This window comes from Corapipo altera, unplaced genomic scaffold (genome assembly GCF_003945725.1).
Source record: "Corapipo altera isolate COAL_440 unplaced genomic scaffold, ASM394572v1 45, whole genome shotgun sequence".
NCBI lineage: Eukaryota > Metazoa > Chordata > Aves > Passeriformes > Pipridae > Corapipo > Corapipo altera.
This window is the reverse complement of record NW_020884877.1, coordinates 339752-356054: the sequence shown is the minus strand read 5'-3', so window position 1 is coordinate 356054 and position 16303 is coordinate 339752. Positions and strand designations below refer to the sequence as shown.

The following is a 16303-nucleotide window of genomic DNA, read 5'->3' as shown; positions in this document are numbered from 1 at the left end:
GGCCTATGATGCTTTATAAATACTTGTCAATAATGAAAAGACTCAATTAGTGGACTTTTGTATTCCAGTATGGTTCAAACTCCATTCATAGACAGAATTTCAAGAAGAGAAAAATATCTGAACCAAAAAAATGAACTCCAACCAGTCCTGACATCTGAAACGGATTTCCAGCCCCTTCCCCCATGCTTCCCTTGGGCTGTCTGAGAAATAACAGATACAAATGGGTTACTTTTGAAAGCACAGCATTTCCTCCACAGCTGATGCAGTATGAAAATCCATCTGAAGCCCAGCAGACATACCCATGAGCAAGTCGCCTCTGAGCTCTGCCAAGAATTATACATTTCACCATACTCTACTGTGAAGAGAAAACCAGACAACCACCTACTGGCTGCATCACAGAGCAGAGAAGCCCTCATTTCTCCAGACTGCGGAATACCAATTAAACACATCTCAAGCCATCTATTCCTAGTAGGAGCTTAATGCAGTGCAGAGTTAGCTTGCTTCTTCCCCTAGAAGCATGTGCTTTATACTACCACCCCCCCCACCCCTGTCAGGTGGAACAATTGCTCACCTTTTGTTTCTGTGGCTGACAAGTCAGAGCTGAAGTAAAATCAGTCTGTCTAACGAGCTTTTGATGAAATTCAAGGCTGAAGCACTGCAGTTCTTGATTTATTTAGCATTCAAAAATCCCCTGCTTCTTCAGTTCTGCACCTCAGCCTCTGGAGGTTTCAGAGTGCAGCTTTCTCTAGGACAGCTCAAAGTTAAGAAAAGCCCTTGTGCCAGGTTCAGATATGCCTCTGCTAAAACAATAGTCTGTCTCCAAATGACACTTCTGGGCTGCATATCTGTATTTCTTTAGTGATTTACATGTCATGTTTATGTACTTAACTTGTCTAGATACATGCTGGCTTTTTGTCTGCTTGTTTTTCCTGTGGTTGTTGCTATCAGCAATTCCAGTCCAGGTTATAAAGCAGCTTCTTGTTTTTTTCATGTATCAACACTAAAAGCAGATAGCCAAGAACAGCTCATTTCAGCCAGGGCAATATTTGCTACCAGACGTTAAAGAAGCAGACACAAGGAAATGAAATTAGCTTTCATGTGTTCCTCTCGCAGACCCTATAAAATCCAACTGCAGAAACCAGAGAAGAATTATCCTAAAACCTCTTGTCTAGACTGAGCAACTGTGGCATAAATGAGACATAAAGGAAAAACTCAGTGGGTCTCTCTTTGCCCAACCCACAGCTCAGTGGCCACATACCACTGGAACTAAAAAATGCTTTAACTTCAGAGACATTGTGTCCACTCAGGAGATATCCCCTGTGATGCCTGCAGGAGAGAAGTGCCAGCTGTTGTGCCATCCTTCACTGCCGAGCAAACGCTGTGCAATTCTTTAGAACTGCTAAGGAAATGTAGCTGTCTACGCATGGTGTGAACAAAGAAATACAATCTGCTGTGGCTCCCTGGTCTTGTACAGTTGTTACGGTCCAGAGAGAGTACCAGGGAGGAGGAGGACAGACTACCATGGTGCTGGTTTTGGCCCCATGTCCAGCAGCTGGGCCTGTTATCAGGAATGCTAATCCAGAAGCTCAGTCTGCATTTGTGTTCCTGGAGCCCCTGCACTGTGACCATCTGCTACACAATATGTCAAACAGGAGAGGAGTTCCCATACAAAATAATTACACCGACAGCTGTCAAAATACAGGCAGAACCACCTTTGCTGAGGCATTATCTTCCTGATTTTATGAGTAACTGGCTACTGTCCAAATCCTGGAAAGCACTGAATGTGTTAATTTACCGTGAAAACAGGATCAACGCCTAAGAGATACCTTACTGTTTAAAAGACAAGCCTGTTCTTCTCTAGAAGACCTGCAGCAGGCACAGGGCTGCAATGTTAACTGTTATCCAATTTATTATTTTTTTTGAGACAGCATTAGGCAAACCTCACTGCTCTCTAAGTTCCACTATGAATTCCCAAACTCATGCAATATAGGAAACACTGTGCAACCTAGCTTCTGGAATGTCTCGTTTTCAGGACAGCTGAACGGGGAGCGTGTTATTCACCCTGATGTCCTGTCCCTAGAGGAGCCTGAGAAGTGAACTTTTCATACAGCACTCACATTGCCACTGCTCTCACTCAGCAATCCTAGGGAAGTAAAAGGGAGCTGAGGGCTCTGGGTGTTTTTGTCATAGGGTTCTGTCCAGAATCAATATGAAATACACAGGTATTCCTTACAAAAAATACATCAACACATCCACAAGACTAAGTTGCCCATATTTTTAGCATAAATGTTGGTAAGCTGTTGCTAAGTCTTTTTCCTCATTCAGCCTCTTTGTTTCTAAATAAAACAGGATTTCTTTCAGGTTATATATTTGGGTTTAGAAATCTTTAAATATTAATAGAATGCATTTCTTCATCCTGTAAGCCAGAGTAACAGTCCTTCCAAACAGAAAGACAAATTGCTTGGGCATGATTTTGGCTTTTAATGCCATCTGTGTTAGCACTTCTGCATTGCCCAAAAACGAGGGAAGACTATTCCAGCTCTGGCTATAGCTCTGCTTGGCAGGGCATCAATCACAGACTCTTCAGAAGAAGGTATAAGCATCATACCTCAGGAAGATTTATGGTGCTCCCTCTCTAATCATCCCTCAGTCTCCAAAAGCTTCTGGTTAGTTAAAAGCCTGTATCTTTACTACCCTTTCCAAAGTTTGGCAAGTTCTGTCTGTAGTAACAGGATTTCAGCAAGGCCAGGTTCAAGGTCCTGCTCCAGGGTCGGGATAATCCCAAGCACAAATACAGGTTGGGCAGAGAATGGATTGAGTCCCTGCCAACAAGGACTTGGGGATGCTGGTGGATGAGAGATGGACATGCCCTGGCTGTGTGCATGCACAGCCCAGAAACCAGCTGTGTCATGGGCTGCATCAAAAGAAGAGTGACCTACAGGTCGAGAGAGGAAACTCCACCCCTCTACTCTGCTCTTGTGAGACCCCACCTACAGTGCTGCATTCACTTCTCTTCCCAGCACAGGAAGGACATGGACCTGTTGAAATGAGTACAGAGGAGAGCCATGAAGATGCTCCAAGAGCTGAAGCACCTCTGCTACAAAGACAGGCTGAGAGATCTGGAGTTGTTCAGCCTGGAGAACAACCTGGAGAAAAGAAGGCTCCAGGGAGGCCTTAGAGCCCCTTCCACTGCCTTAAGGGGCAACAAAAGAGCTGGAGAGGGAGTTTGGACAAGGGTATGGAGTGATAAGACAAGGGGGAATGGCTTCAAAATGACAGAGGGCAGGATTAGATTGGATATTAGGAAGAAATTCTTGATGGTGACAGTGGTGAGGCACTACTGGCACAGGCTACCCAGAGAAGCGGTGTATGCCCAATTCCTCAAGTGTTCAAGGCCACATGGGAGGGAGTTGGAACTAGATGATCTTTAAAGTCACCTCCAACCCAAACCATTCTGAGATCCTTGGATTTTGCCACCACACACATGTTCAGTCTTTAGCTGAAAGCAATCCTCAGGACAATGTGCTTCATTGCACGACTGCAAGGTATGAAATTACCTCTTTTTTTCAGCTTTAATCACATCAAGATGTCACAGAATTCTTGTTCTTTCAGAAGGTGAGAGAAGAAAATCCTGATCTGTCTTATTACACATTCTTATGTGTACAGTTTTCTTGTAAACACCCTCTAGTTTATACAGTTTAAGCCCTATTCCTGCTTATTCAAACCCTGCAGCAAGAAGAACAGTTAAGTCTGCCTCCTTCCACCATCTTTAACTCAGGGTGGATTTACCAGGTTGGAGGCTGCAACCCTCCTTAACTTCAACACAATGCACATGTCATATAAAATGGCACAGTAAAGAGCAATGGTGCTATGTGATCCTGCTCACATCTATCTGGGTTGCTTTTCAACTCACTTAAATTAAACCAAGTCTCTTTTATTTGCTGGTACTGATGAAGACTAAGTAAGCAGCAACTGCAGAGACTCAGGCTGAAATGTATCCATGGCATGGAGTGCAAACTCTTGTTTGAATTTTTTTCAGCTGATCTCAATGAGGCACTGTTAGTTTTCAGGTCACAAAATGCTTTCTGAAGATTGCCCTTGTCCATGCCATTTAACATTACCTAAACAATCAAGGCATATGGACAACAGAAGTAGCTTTGCAAGGTGACTCAAAACAGCTTGTATCCCATACCTATCCCAGAGTTGCACACATAAGATTAACTGCACATGGATGAACACAATGAGTGGAATCCGTACCTGCCCTCCTTTAGGCTGGTATTTGATATTATCCGTTGATCCAATTTTGGACCTGACATTCTTGAGGTCAGGTAGAGGCTGGTTAATAACTCGTAGCTGCTTTGGAGTGGCTGGAGATTTAGGAGGAGTGCGAATTATGGCAACTTTTTTCTCAGTAGGTACCAGTATTGCAGATTTGGGGGTCCCAGGAGTGTGGGGGGTTCTGGAGTAGCTGGGTGTCCCTGGGGTGCCTGGGGTACGGGAGGCATAGCTTGGTGGTGTCCCTGGAGTGATGGCAGTGGAGCCAGGAGTAGTGGGGGTAGAAGTTCCACTTTTTCCTGTTCTGCTACGAATTGGCTCTGATCCTACATGAAAGAAAGAAAAACAGCATTAGGGGCACAGAAATACATCTCTTCTTCCCTTTGTACTCCCAAGATCGTTCCTGTGTGCCAAGCAAGAACAGCAGCCTGTATGTCTGTCTCTGTGCCTTCCTTTGCTAATCAACCTGCCAGGAGTTACCCTGCCTTGAGAGGCTGAGCCATTGCCCACACACAGTGACTTAGCTCTCCATTCTGTAACATAGCTGCTTCCCACAACACCTATGCTTCCTGCAAAGCTTGCTAAATAAGGCACAACATCACACTTACTTCCATTTTGGGGAAAGGATAAGAAGCACCCTTAGAATCTAACCTTTGGGACTTGATCCGATCAACAACCTGACTAGCCAGTGAGAATGCTGTCACCAATTTCAGTGGATTTGGGCATTAAAAGAGAAAGTGGGAAAAATTCTGATGGTATTCCTGGAACTAAAGGCTCTGAGTGCCTGGCTGCTGCTGGTCACACGCCACTGCTGGTAATCTGGTATCTGAACAAAACCAGCCTGTGGGGCTCTGATTTCCAACAGCACACCCTAGACCTACCCCTCAGTGTCAAAGGTAGGCACACATCCTGCTATGGCAATGTGACAAATGTAACAAGGGTGGAGACACCCGCAACAGGAGGAGAAGGTTAATATGCAAAAAAACATACGGGTGGTCCGTCGTATTGAAGAGGAAAGAGAAGCTGTGAGGGAGAGAGAGTTCTCCTCTCTGTCTCGGTCTCCTGATGCACCTCGTCGAGGAGGAAGGATAGAAGAAGGTCTTGGTAGAGATGAACGCTTCTCGGGACTCTTGCTTACTCCATCCTGATAGCAGTAAAATAGAAAAGGGAGGTTTAATTTTCAAAACTCACTCTCTGGGCTGTGATTTCTCTCAGTCTATATACAGAGAGGGAAACCTCATCCTATGGGCTCAGTTTACTCCTCACACAGGAACCTGTGGGGACCCAGTCCCCTTCCATGCTCTGCTTTGCTCCTTGGTGCTTCTTTACTGCATGGAAACACCTGACAGTCCTTTCTGAGCTACCCAAGACACAAATGGATACTCCTGGATCTAAATATGGATGGATTCCACACTGGGCTCTTAAAAAGGTTTGCTTTTAATGCAAATTCAAGTTCAAAGTAAAAGAATTCTCTTAAGCTCAAGTGTGAAATTCCTATGTGAGTTTACCTGCAAAGTAACTGCACTATGTGTGCCCAGAATACACCCCACGGTAGCTTGTTGGGTGTTGTGTGATTTTTTCATTTTTGAACGCTAACACTAACTTGTAATTTTTTTATGGAGAAAAATTTTTAGCTACAGCTTTTTTTTTTTTGGTGCAGCATTATCAATCCTAGTGTTTTATTTCCTTCTGTACTAAAATTATTACTTTTTGAAATCAAAGTAATTTTGAAATTACTTTACCATGGCAAAGCAAACCTCTCTTTACCATTAGAGCAATGGACATGTATATTAGAATATTTTTGAACTTAGGGGATGGGCAGCCAAAGACAGTCTTGCATAAGCAGATATTTCTCCCAAAAACAAATGATGATGATCCCAATCAGTAAAAGACACAGCAAGCACCGTATTACAAAGAAAATGGAAGTCAACAGTGAAAACAATTTTTAAATGGGGATAGTCAATCAGCATAATGTAGATTTCAAATACAAGTGAAATGTAAGCACAGGGAAGGTGGGATGGACTGCCAAACATGTTGTTAAACTTATCCTGCAACTTCTTCAACAAAGTCCTATGCATTGACTAAATTTGATTCCTAGAGCATTTGGATTCTGCCCTTATTGCTGGTGATTAGAACTGTTCCCTCCTACACTGAGGACTGAATTAGATTTCAAAGAATATTACTTGGTTGAAAATTATATTTTTTTTAAACTTGGAAGGCAAATCAGTCCTGCTGTTCTTTACCACTTACTGACGTGAAAACGGGTGTAACTTCTTAGCAGTCAATAAAGCAGCATCCATATCGTCCACAGAAAGAGATATGTCTTTCTAGTTATAACTTTTGTCACTTCTGTTTCCTCTGATGAATCTCCTTCGTTTTTATCCATTTTCTAGCACAGGTCTTGTAGCCTGATAATCAGTTTTCCTGCCACTGGATGTAAGTAATCCCACGTAAGCTTCACAAAGAATTACTCAAATTCAGTGGGTAGAAAATATGATCCATAGAGTTTACCTACAGTCTCCAACCTCTCTCTCCAAACTCTGCTAACCTTACCTTAGCATCTGTTTTTGAGTCTCTTGGGCCTGCTGAGGAGGGCTGAACATAGTAACTGTCTGTATCGAGAACAGTGGCCCTTTTAGTGGTTAATGAGCAAGCTGAGCTGGGTCTTGGAGGAAGCAATGACTTTGCTCTAGACTTTGAGGCAGGAATCTTTGACAAAGAAGCAGTCTAGTCATGAGAAAACAAACAAAAGAAAACACAACATGAAGCTAAACAAAAGGAAAATGCACACAACATGGACCAAAAATAAAAAGCCAAGCCATGAATTAATACTTTTCCTGTGTCTGGTAATGTGTCTATCATCTACCGCCACCACCTGTGCCTCCTAGAACGCTTCCATCAACACTGTCTCCGAACAATCCTAAACATCCACTGGTCAGATTATGTGACCAATACATCTGTTCTAGAACAAGCAGCAGTCACAAGTATTGAGGCCATGTTGCTGAGAACACAGCTGCGCTGGGCAGGGCACGTCTCCAGGATGAAGGACCAACCACCGCCTCCCTAAGATCTTGCTTTATGGTGAACTTGCCACTGGCTGTCGCAAGAGAGGAGCCCCGAAGAAAAGATACAAAGACTGCCTGAAACAACATCTCAGCCTTGGCCATATTGACCATCATAACTGGTCTACTCTGGTCTCCAATTGGGAGACCTGGAGACACACCATCTGTAACGCTACTGATGCTTTTGAGAACGCACACAGGATGACCCTTGAGGAGAAAAGGCAACGCAGAAAGAATCGTGCCTTGCAGAATATATCGTCTAAGGAGTCTTTCTGTTGTGCCTTTTGCAACCGGACATGCCTGTCTTGTATTGGCCTTTTCAGCCACCAACACGCTTGCAACAAACATGGGTAGAGCCCTTCCCAAATCTTCGTTCGCAAAGCCCAGCCATGATGATAATGTGTCTATGCTGATCTGACTTGCATGGAATTTTCAGGTTTGTGTTGTTTGACTGAAACCATCTGGGTCTGAGTTACTGACTTGAGGAAGTACCTTTTTCTCCACATGCTATTTTGGTCTTGTGTTAATAGAACAAAGCTGGTGCCAGGAGTGACATTTAACTGGTACAACTGCTGGTTGGCTGCATTAGAAACAAATGCAAAGCTCCAGGAGCACCAAGAGATCCTAGTCCTTTAAAGTTGTGCATTTGAAATATATCCCTCCAGGTTACAATCAAGAATAGAACAGTGGGAATCTTAAAAGTTGTAACAGTTATATTACCACAACAGCAAGAGGACAAGACAGTATTGCTTCTTGTGCCACTGTGTACAGACAAAATCCCTACTGCACTTCAGATACTGCATTCTGTGCATTTGGTGTCACTCCACAGAAATTCATAAATTTATATTGACAGTGTGGAGTGCTGGGATAAGGAAACCTGTATGTGATTGAAAAGCTGACATGATATGTCATTGTGAACAGATACTTGTTTGTTCCTGAATAACAACGTCCCATTGAAAGAACAATTAAAACCCAACAGGATAGACAGAAAAATCTTTGTTGACAATTAGGAGCACCTAACTGCATTACAAATAGGAATTTCCTTGAAATAGAATAGGACTACTTGCTTAAGCAACACTTTTTTCTCTTCCACAGATACAACTGATACTACAAAGAACAAATGCTAGCGTGTTACCTTGGTAGTCCTGATTCTCTCTGTAGTCATACTAACATGAAATTACACATATGAACAATCCCAGTGAGCAAGTCATTCTGGGACTTGTATGGAATTTGAGCCACAGAAAACTTGGCATTTGATCTAAGTTCATCCCATAGACTTTCTCAACTATCAGAAAAAGTGTATGAGTTGCTCTTTATTAGAAAATGAGAAAAGAATGGGCAGTCCAGCCCTGACAGGCCTCTGGCTTAAGCTGCATACCCAACCTATGTAAAACTGAGACTAGTGTGCTGAATGTCATCCATGACATCACCCACATGATCTATGTGACCCTGACTGAAACTCATGGATTGCTGAAGTGCGGATGCAGAACTCTCACTTTATTTCAGAGGTGTTCCTAACACATGACGGGTGTTCTCATCATCTTGCTGTGAACTGCAGGTACACAGCTCCTTCCAGCAGATGGAACTGCTCAGCCTTCCCTGAACTTGTTCTGCAAAGCAGTGTTTAAACTGCAGTCTGAACATGGACAACAAAACTGACTGGGTTGGATGATCTAACATTACCAGTGGAGAGGAAAAGGCTGCACTTGAAGGACATAAAAGCTGAAAATCCCAAAGAAAAAAGAGCAACAAAAAAAGGGACAGGTCTTCATAAAAGCAGAGACAAAGACAAGGCACAGAAGAGAAAATGTCCAAGAGTTGTGTGCGTGTGACAATCAGAGAGGTGAGGCAGCAGGGAGAGCAGGTAAGCAGGGGACAGACTTCTAATCTTTGCTAGAACACAGAGGGCAGGAAAACAATAATTGCACAGAATGATTTTGCAGTGCTTATACTTAGAGCACTTCACGAGCATTGAAAATTGCTCAAGTATTGACTCTCTTGTGTGTTGATCATCCCCCAAGAAAAGACCGTAATGAAACATACTGTTGACTCAGCCCAGAAACCTGCCCAGGTATTTCTCACTGTACTTGTAAAGAAGCTCTAACAGTTCCCCAGTTATGGGTCTGAAACAGGTCAGATCTGAAAAAACATGGCTCCTCCAAAGCCTCCACTCAGTTATGCTGCTCTCAGCACTAACAGTTTTGTGTAATTCATAAATAGTGTGTAGCACTGCATGTGACAGAGTTTTTTGTTCCCCAAAGAACTGACAATCTGGTTTAACAGATGAAACAAATCAGCCATGGAATATATTAGGAAGTATATTAGGAAATTTAGAGGAATTGTAAGGAACTTCTTAATTGTTAATGATGGCTGACAATGACAAAGTATTGTTGTGTTGCAGATGTGAATTAGCATGTGTCAGTGTCACAGAAAGAATATTTGCATGGGGAGAGAGAATAGAGGTTGGTTTCTGGGGATTTTGGAATGATGGGACAGAAAGAACGTAGGGTTAGCACGGAGTAAGGCAGCACTTGCTGAGGAGCGCCAGACAAAGGGGGCAGAACAGGCCGTAGAGCAGCTGAAAGCAGGGCACCTGACTCAGGCTGGAACACAGGTTGCAGTCAGCAGCCCAGGAAATGGCCACTCTCAAAGCACTAAGTCACTTATAAATTCTACTGGCCACTGACTTCCTCACAGGCCTGGCCTCTGCAGAACTCTTGGCTATGGAATGAAGACACACAGTGAGTCCTGGAGGAGGGTTTCTGCCTTCACAGCAATCGAGCAAGGCTGCAATGCAAGTTTGGCTCTGCAGAAAGGGCCAAGGTGCACAGCTTATCCCACAGGATGACATGGCTCAAAATGCTGATCAGACTCCAGCTCCTGCAGTTTGGAGTCTGTGGGGCCCCCATGGATCTGCAAACTGTCACCAACTACTACCCGGGACTGTGCTTCAGACGTTATTCAGGAAAGGCGGTTTTAATTACCCTTTTCAATGAAGAATGAATATGGCAAACCAATTTTAAATGGAACACACAATTACTTACTGAATTAACACAAAAAAAATGTGAAATAAGGACAAAGGGAGATTATAAAGATGAACAATAAGATGATTTTACTCACTGAGAGTTTTTCCTTTGCTTGTTTAAATACACCAGGAGCCTGGTTTGTTTCACCACCTGCTGCTGAGAAATCCAAAGAAAGACTTGATAGTTAAAAACAATAATAAGAAGCATTTCTATTTAGTACATTTGATAGAACAATTAAATGCCTTGGAACTCGTGTGCAAAGCAAGTACTTTGTGAATTACTCTCACCGAACTGTATGCAGAAATGCACTTAGTAATTTTCTGTATTCATCTTACTTGAGGTAAAATGGTACGTGTTTCAAACAAATTGAAATTTTTTATTCATATTCCTAAAAGTCTAGAAACTAAAAAAGTTCAAGAAACAGCTGACAGCTAAAAGAGTCTCTGGTCTGAAGGCTGATTCTCAGACAACTTAGTATTCTGATTTTCAGGACTGTCGTCTAAAAATTAGGCATCTTTAAGTCACCCACAAACTAAAATTTTAAGAGAGGCCTCTAACATATTAGCCAACATTCCTAATGGAAGGAGAGAGATTCACTGCTGAATTATCATCCTAGTTGTGTCAACACGGTCAACTAAGCCCCTAGACTTCAGAAATCCAATTTATATCTGGGACATCAAGTATGTTGATTCAGTATTTCATTTACCTGATACAACCACGGTTTAAGATTTTTCTTTTTGACTTAGGATTCCATCTCAAGTTTTTGAATGGGGTAGCTTTTTGGAAAGCTTCACCCCAGTGCTGCCAGTCAGGAAGTGATGTACCACACAAAAACTAGATGTGAAATCGTCTGATACCTGTGCCAGGATGCCCTTGGTAAACACAGAAGCAAGGACAGCAGGCACAAATGACAACCTTCTGCTATGAACCCAACTGTTTTCCAACCCTAAAACCAACCCTAATGCCTCATACAGGACAGGTCAGGTTATTTTTTTCCTTTTCCAGTGTGGTTCCCAGGTGTAATGAGATCATCCCTGGTTTTCTGTCACACTTCCCACTCTAGTTCTGCCCTCTTAATATATATATACACTTAAAAAAATGAGAACTAGGAGAGAAAACTTGTGAGGAGGAAAAGAATCTATAACTGTGCACTTCAGTTCTTCTGAATTTGTAACAGGGATAAATACAGCACAGCCCTTCCATGTCACACTTTATCACATCTGTTACTGCTGGTTTGGGTCTGTTTTGCATCTCTTCTCTGATTAAATAATCACAAATAGCTTCTTTCCTCCTCCTCCTAGCTCCTCTGCTTTAGAGCTCAAACCTCATTAGTTTTATGTCCATCATTTTGGTTGCTTTCCACCTCAGGATTTAAAGGTATGGGAAGGTAGTTTTTGTACTGTACTTTTCATTTTGACTAATATATCTGCTTTACTATGTATTGGAGTGAGAGAGAAAAAGCTCTGACTGTTGCCAGGCAGCGCACACTTAAGGCACAGGGCAGATTTCCTTATGCAAGTCCATTTGTATGACTCAGGCCTCTCCAGGATGCTATGGGCCAGAATAATTCAGAGGAGGTAGCAGTAAAGTACTTGGGGGCAAAACAGCATGACCACATGGTTGTAGAGTTCTAGATGAAGTTGAGAACACTAAAAAGCCTACATTATTCTCCCCCCATTTCCACAGCTTATTGAACTCCCGGGGGTTTTTGAAAGAATATGTGAATTATGGGTCGTGACTTCTGAGCTATCAAGCTGTGCTTCAGCAAACAGCAAGAGAAAGCAAGAAGGGTTGTTTTTAATCCTTTTGTACGTTCCTCACTGTTGGGTAGTTCTGGTCTAGAGTGAAAGTTAGGAGATCCCAGAGACTGCAAACTGAGGAGGAGCCATCAGTGCAATTCAGAGGGGTATGGACCAGCCTTTCCTTCCCTCACTCCATTTCTCCTGAGAGGGGCAAGTAAAAGGACCAGAGTCAGTCACAAGAGCAAGGTGTGGTGTCTTAAGGAAGCTGAGTGGAAAAGATGCCCTCCTTGATCTGCTGCTTGCCAACGGAGTGGATCTCGTGAGCGGAGCAGAGATTGGTGGCTGTCCTGGCCACAGCAACCACAAAGCCATTAAGTTCAAAATCTTTGCTAACAGGAGGAAAAGTTCCAGCAAAATCTCAACTCTGGACATGAGGAGAGCAGACTTCAGGCTGCCCAGAGAATTAGTATGATCCCCTGGGATTCATCCAGAATCCTCAAAGAGCTGCTGATATCATTGCACAACCTCTCTCCATGTTTTTTGACTGGTCTTGGGAATCTGGAGAGGTCCCACCCAGAAGCTGGTGAATATTGTCCTGATTTTGAAGAAGGGCAAGAAAAAGAAAAATCTGTCATAAATTAAAATGTGGGAATTCACAGGCAAAAATGCAGAGTTTCAGTGACTCAGAGTTGAGGACTTGAGCCCTGTAGTGGGATCAGAGGGAGGAAGAGGATGTAGAGGAGGATGAGGAGGGGTGTACAGCTCAGATGTGATATGTTTTTTTCTCAGACCTTGCTACAAACAGTGAAAAAAATTCTCGATGGACCCCAGAAACTACAAGCCTGTCAGTCTGACTTCAGTGCCTGGTAAAGTTATGGAGAAGATCATTCTGGGAAATATGGAAAAAACACCTCAAAGACAACACTGTCATCAGTCACAGCCAGCAAGGCTTCATGAGAGGAAAGTCCTGCTTATCAAACCTGATTTCCTTCTCTGACAAGGTAACCCACCTAGCTGATCGCAGGAAGCCAGTTGATGTAATCCTTTGAGGTTTCAGTAAAACTTTCAATACTGACTCTCACAGGATCCTTCTGCACAAAATGTCCAGCCAGAGCTGGATAAACACGTCATGTGGTGGGTGAGCAATTGGCTCACAGGTCGAGCACAGAGGGTAATAGTGACTGGGGTGACATCAGACTGGTCACCTGTCACTATGGGGTTCTGCAGGGCTCCACCTTGGGCCCTGTGCTCTTCAACATCTCACAAATGACTTGGACGCAGGACTGGAAGGGACACTGAGCAAGTTTGTAGATGACACAAAACTGGGAGGAGCTGTTGACTCCCTCGAAGGCAGGGAGGCCCTGCAGGGAGACCTCAACAAATTAGAGGGCTGGGCAATCACCAACCATGGGAAGTTCAACAGGGGGAAGTGCCAGATGCTGCACTTGGGGTGGGGCAACCCCGGATGTACGGACAGACTGGGAATGAGATACTGGAAAGCAGTGCCAAGGAAAGGGACCTGGGGGTCCTGGTCAATGGCCAGTTGGCCCTGAGTCAGCAGTGCCCTGGCAGCCAGGAGGGCCAACCATGTCCTGGGGGGCATCAGGTAAAGCATCGCCAGCCGGTCGAGGGAGGGGATTGTCCTGCTCTGCTCTGACCTGGGGCGGCCTCACCTGGAATATTGTGGCACTTTTGGGCCCTGAAATATAAAAAAGATATTCAGCTATTAGAGAGCATCCAAAGGAGGAAAACAAAGATGGTGATGGACCTTGAGGAGAAGCCATGTGAGGAGTGGTTGAGGGCACTTGGTCTGTTCAGCCTGGAGAAGAGGAGACTGAGGGGAGACCTCATTGCAGTTACAACTTCCTTGTGAGGGGAAGAGGAGGGGCAGGCACTGATCTCTGGTCTCTGGTGACCAGTGACAAGACCTGAGGGAATGGCCTGAAGTTGTGTCAGGGGAGGTTTAAGTTGGATATTGGAAAGAGGTGCTTCCCCCAGAGGGTGGTTGGGCACTGAACAGGCTCCCCAGGGCAGTGGTCACAGCACCAAGTCTGACAGAGTTCAAGAAGCATTTGGATGACACTCTCAGGCACATGGTGTGACTCTTGGGGATGGTCCTGTGCAGGGCTAAGAGCTGGACTTGATTATCCTTGTGGGTCCCTTCCAACTCAACATAATGGAAGACAACCAGTAGACAATACAACCTTCACACAGCTGAGACATGGCATTAAACCTACTCTTGCATAACTTATCTGCGTATCTTCTTAAGAAATATCTGCATATCTTATAACTTCCGTATCTTCTTATTGTATTTTCCCTAGTCAGACCTCCCTGCTGAGTCTGGTCTACATTTAGAACAGGAGTGACTCAACGGTGTAAAACTAGATGGGAATGACTTCCTAGGGACACTTCTGGTATTGCTCTGTTTAACTACACGATGTGTAATAAATCCTCCCATTAATTTCTAAGCCATGAGAAGAGACCTATGCAGTTCTGCACTGTTCTTCTCTTAATAGCCCTGGTTTCACTCAAACACCCATTGCAGCATGTGTTTGTGTTATGTGACAGAAAACCTGGCCTCTTTTAGCTGGGCATTTTTTTTAAGATCACCAATTAAGTCAAGATATTCATCCTTCCACCCTGAACTCACAGGAACAATGAATAATATGAAGAAAATGCTGAAAGAGTTCTTTTGGTCCTCCAAATAATGATACACCTATCAAGTTGTAACAGGAATCATTTGTTTCTTCCTTTCATCTTCCTCTACCAAATATTAAGATTTTTGCTTGGAATGCATTTCGTAGTGTGAGCCCAGATTTCTTCTCTCTCAGCTCCATGCTGCATGTGGCTGGATTCCCCTGTGGATTTTGACTGTACAGCATAAACATCAGACTGGGAATTGTCAATGCAGATAACATCAATCAGCAAAAATATAAGTCTGAAACACTTCTTATTATGCATGAGAGTAAAAAAGCAAAATAATGGAAATGCATACCATGGTTTAAGCTGTCAACATTTTCCCACCAGAAAAAAAAGTCAGTTAAAAAAAAAAAAGAACAGAATGATGAGTAGAGATTCCTAGAACACCACACTCTAAGCACGATGCCAAGTTACAACAACAGCACTTGGAGGCCCAAGCAACGACAAGCATACACAATCATGGCCTCCATCAAATAAACAAACAAATACCAGGAAAGAAAGAAGAAAAGAAAAAATGGTACAAAACACTAAAAAAAAAAAAGTACTATTTGTGAAGATTGATATTCTTGGAGGAAAAAAAAATAATAGAGAAGCTGCTATAGCCATGAGATTTACAAAAGAAAATGTCTATGTTTGCCAGCCACATTGCATAACTGAACAGAATGCAGTCACCTGTCTGCTTCCGTTTAACACAGGAGAGATGAGTTGGTCTAGTATATTTGATAGCAGGTTTTAAAATGATTTTCCTGGAGGGAGAGTGGGCCTGAACTTCAGTTTTTTTAGCAAGTTCAGCTTTCTTATACACTGCTATGGACAAAAAGAACACAAAAACACAGAATCAGGAAAAAAACCCAGCAAACAGTTTCATATGACACATCAAGTGGCAGGCCCACTGCTCCACAGCTCCAACCCAACGCACCACTTTTACTGGGGGCAACGTCGAAGAGGGGAAGCACCAGTGCATTAACTCAGATGCGTTACCCGGTGGTCAGTGGGGATGTCTATAATGAAACAGGGCCAGTGGAGCAGTGAGCCTTGCACATGGCTTCTCATATATTTGTACAATGTCTCATTAAAAAAACACCACCATTAATACTGTTATGGTGCACATCATCTACAAGAGATTAACCGTATAGTACTGTAAAACAGTAAGAAAATAAAACAAATAAAAAAATACTGTAATAGGGAGTGGTATATGAACCTTTTTTCCTTCTCACTTCATCTCTGGAGAGTGTGCTAGGCTCCTTTTTAGCTATTTTCCTTTCAGGAGTAGAAATCCTGCCTCTCCCAGTTTTAAAAGGTTTCTCTTTTTTATGCTTATCGAGAGATGATCTTCGCAATTCTCTCTCTGCCTTCTCCTCTTTAGGAACAGTCTCTAACTGTTCAGTCATGATGCTCCTATCATCATCTGTAGGATCAGAGCAAATTGTAACAACAAACAAAAGATTAGTAACAAATGTTAACAATACTGTGGTGGAGCAGGGGAAAAAATAGTTGA

At 43.2% G+C, this 16303-nt stretch overlaps 1 protein-coding gene across 36 annotated transcripts in view; it reads right to left on the bottom strand.

The window, feature by feature from the left end:
• The window catches only part of MAP2 (microtubule associated protein 2), a 216624-nt gene that overhangs the window by 15646 nt on the left and 184675 nt on the right, over window positions 1–16303 (bottom strand). For 20 of the 36 annotated variants that reach the window (XM_027637526.1, XM_027637544.1, XM_027637547.1 and 17 more), the window contains 6 exons: window positions 16007–16213; window positions 15478–15612; window positions 10458–10519; window positions 6829–7002; window positions 5266–5419; window positions 4258–4601 (listed from right to left, as the gene is read on the bottom strand). In XM_027637526.1, the coding sequence (XP_027493327.1) occupies window positions 4258–4601; window positions 5266–5419; window positions 6829–7002; window positions 10458–10519; window positions 15478–15612; window positions 16007–16213 (1076 nt within the window). Of the gene's footprint in view, window positions 1–4257; window positions 4602–5265; window positions 5420–6675; window positions 6706–6828; window positions 7003–10457; window positions 10520–15477; window positions 15613–16006; window positions 16214–16303 lie in introns of those variants that run through there. The other 16 variants (XM_027637545.1, XM_027637550.1, XM_027637560.1 and 13 more) reach the window with 9 other exon arrangements.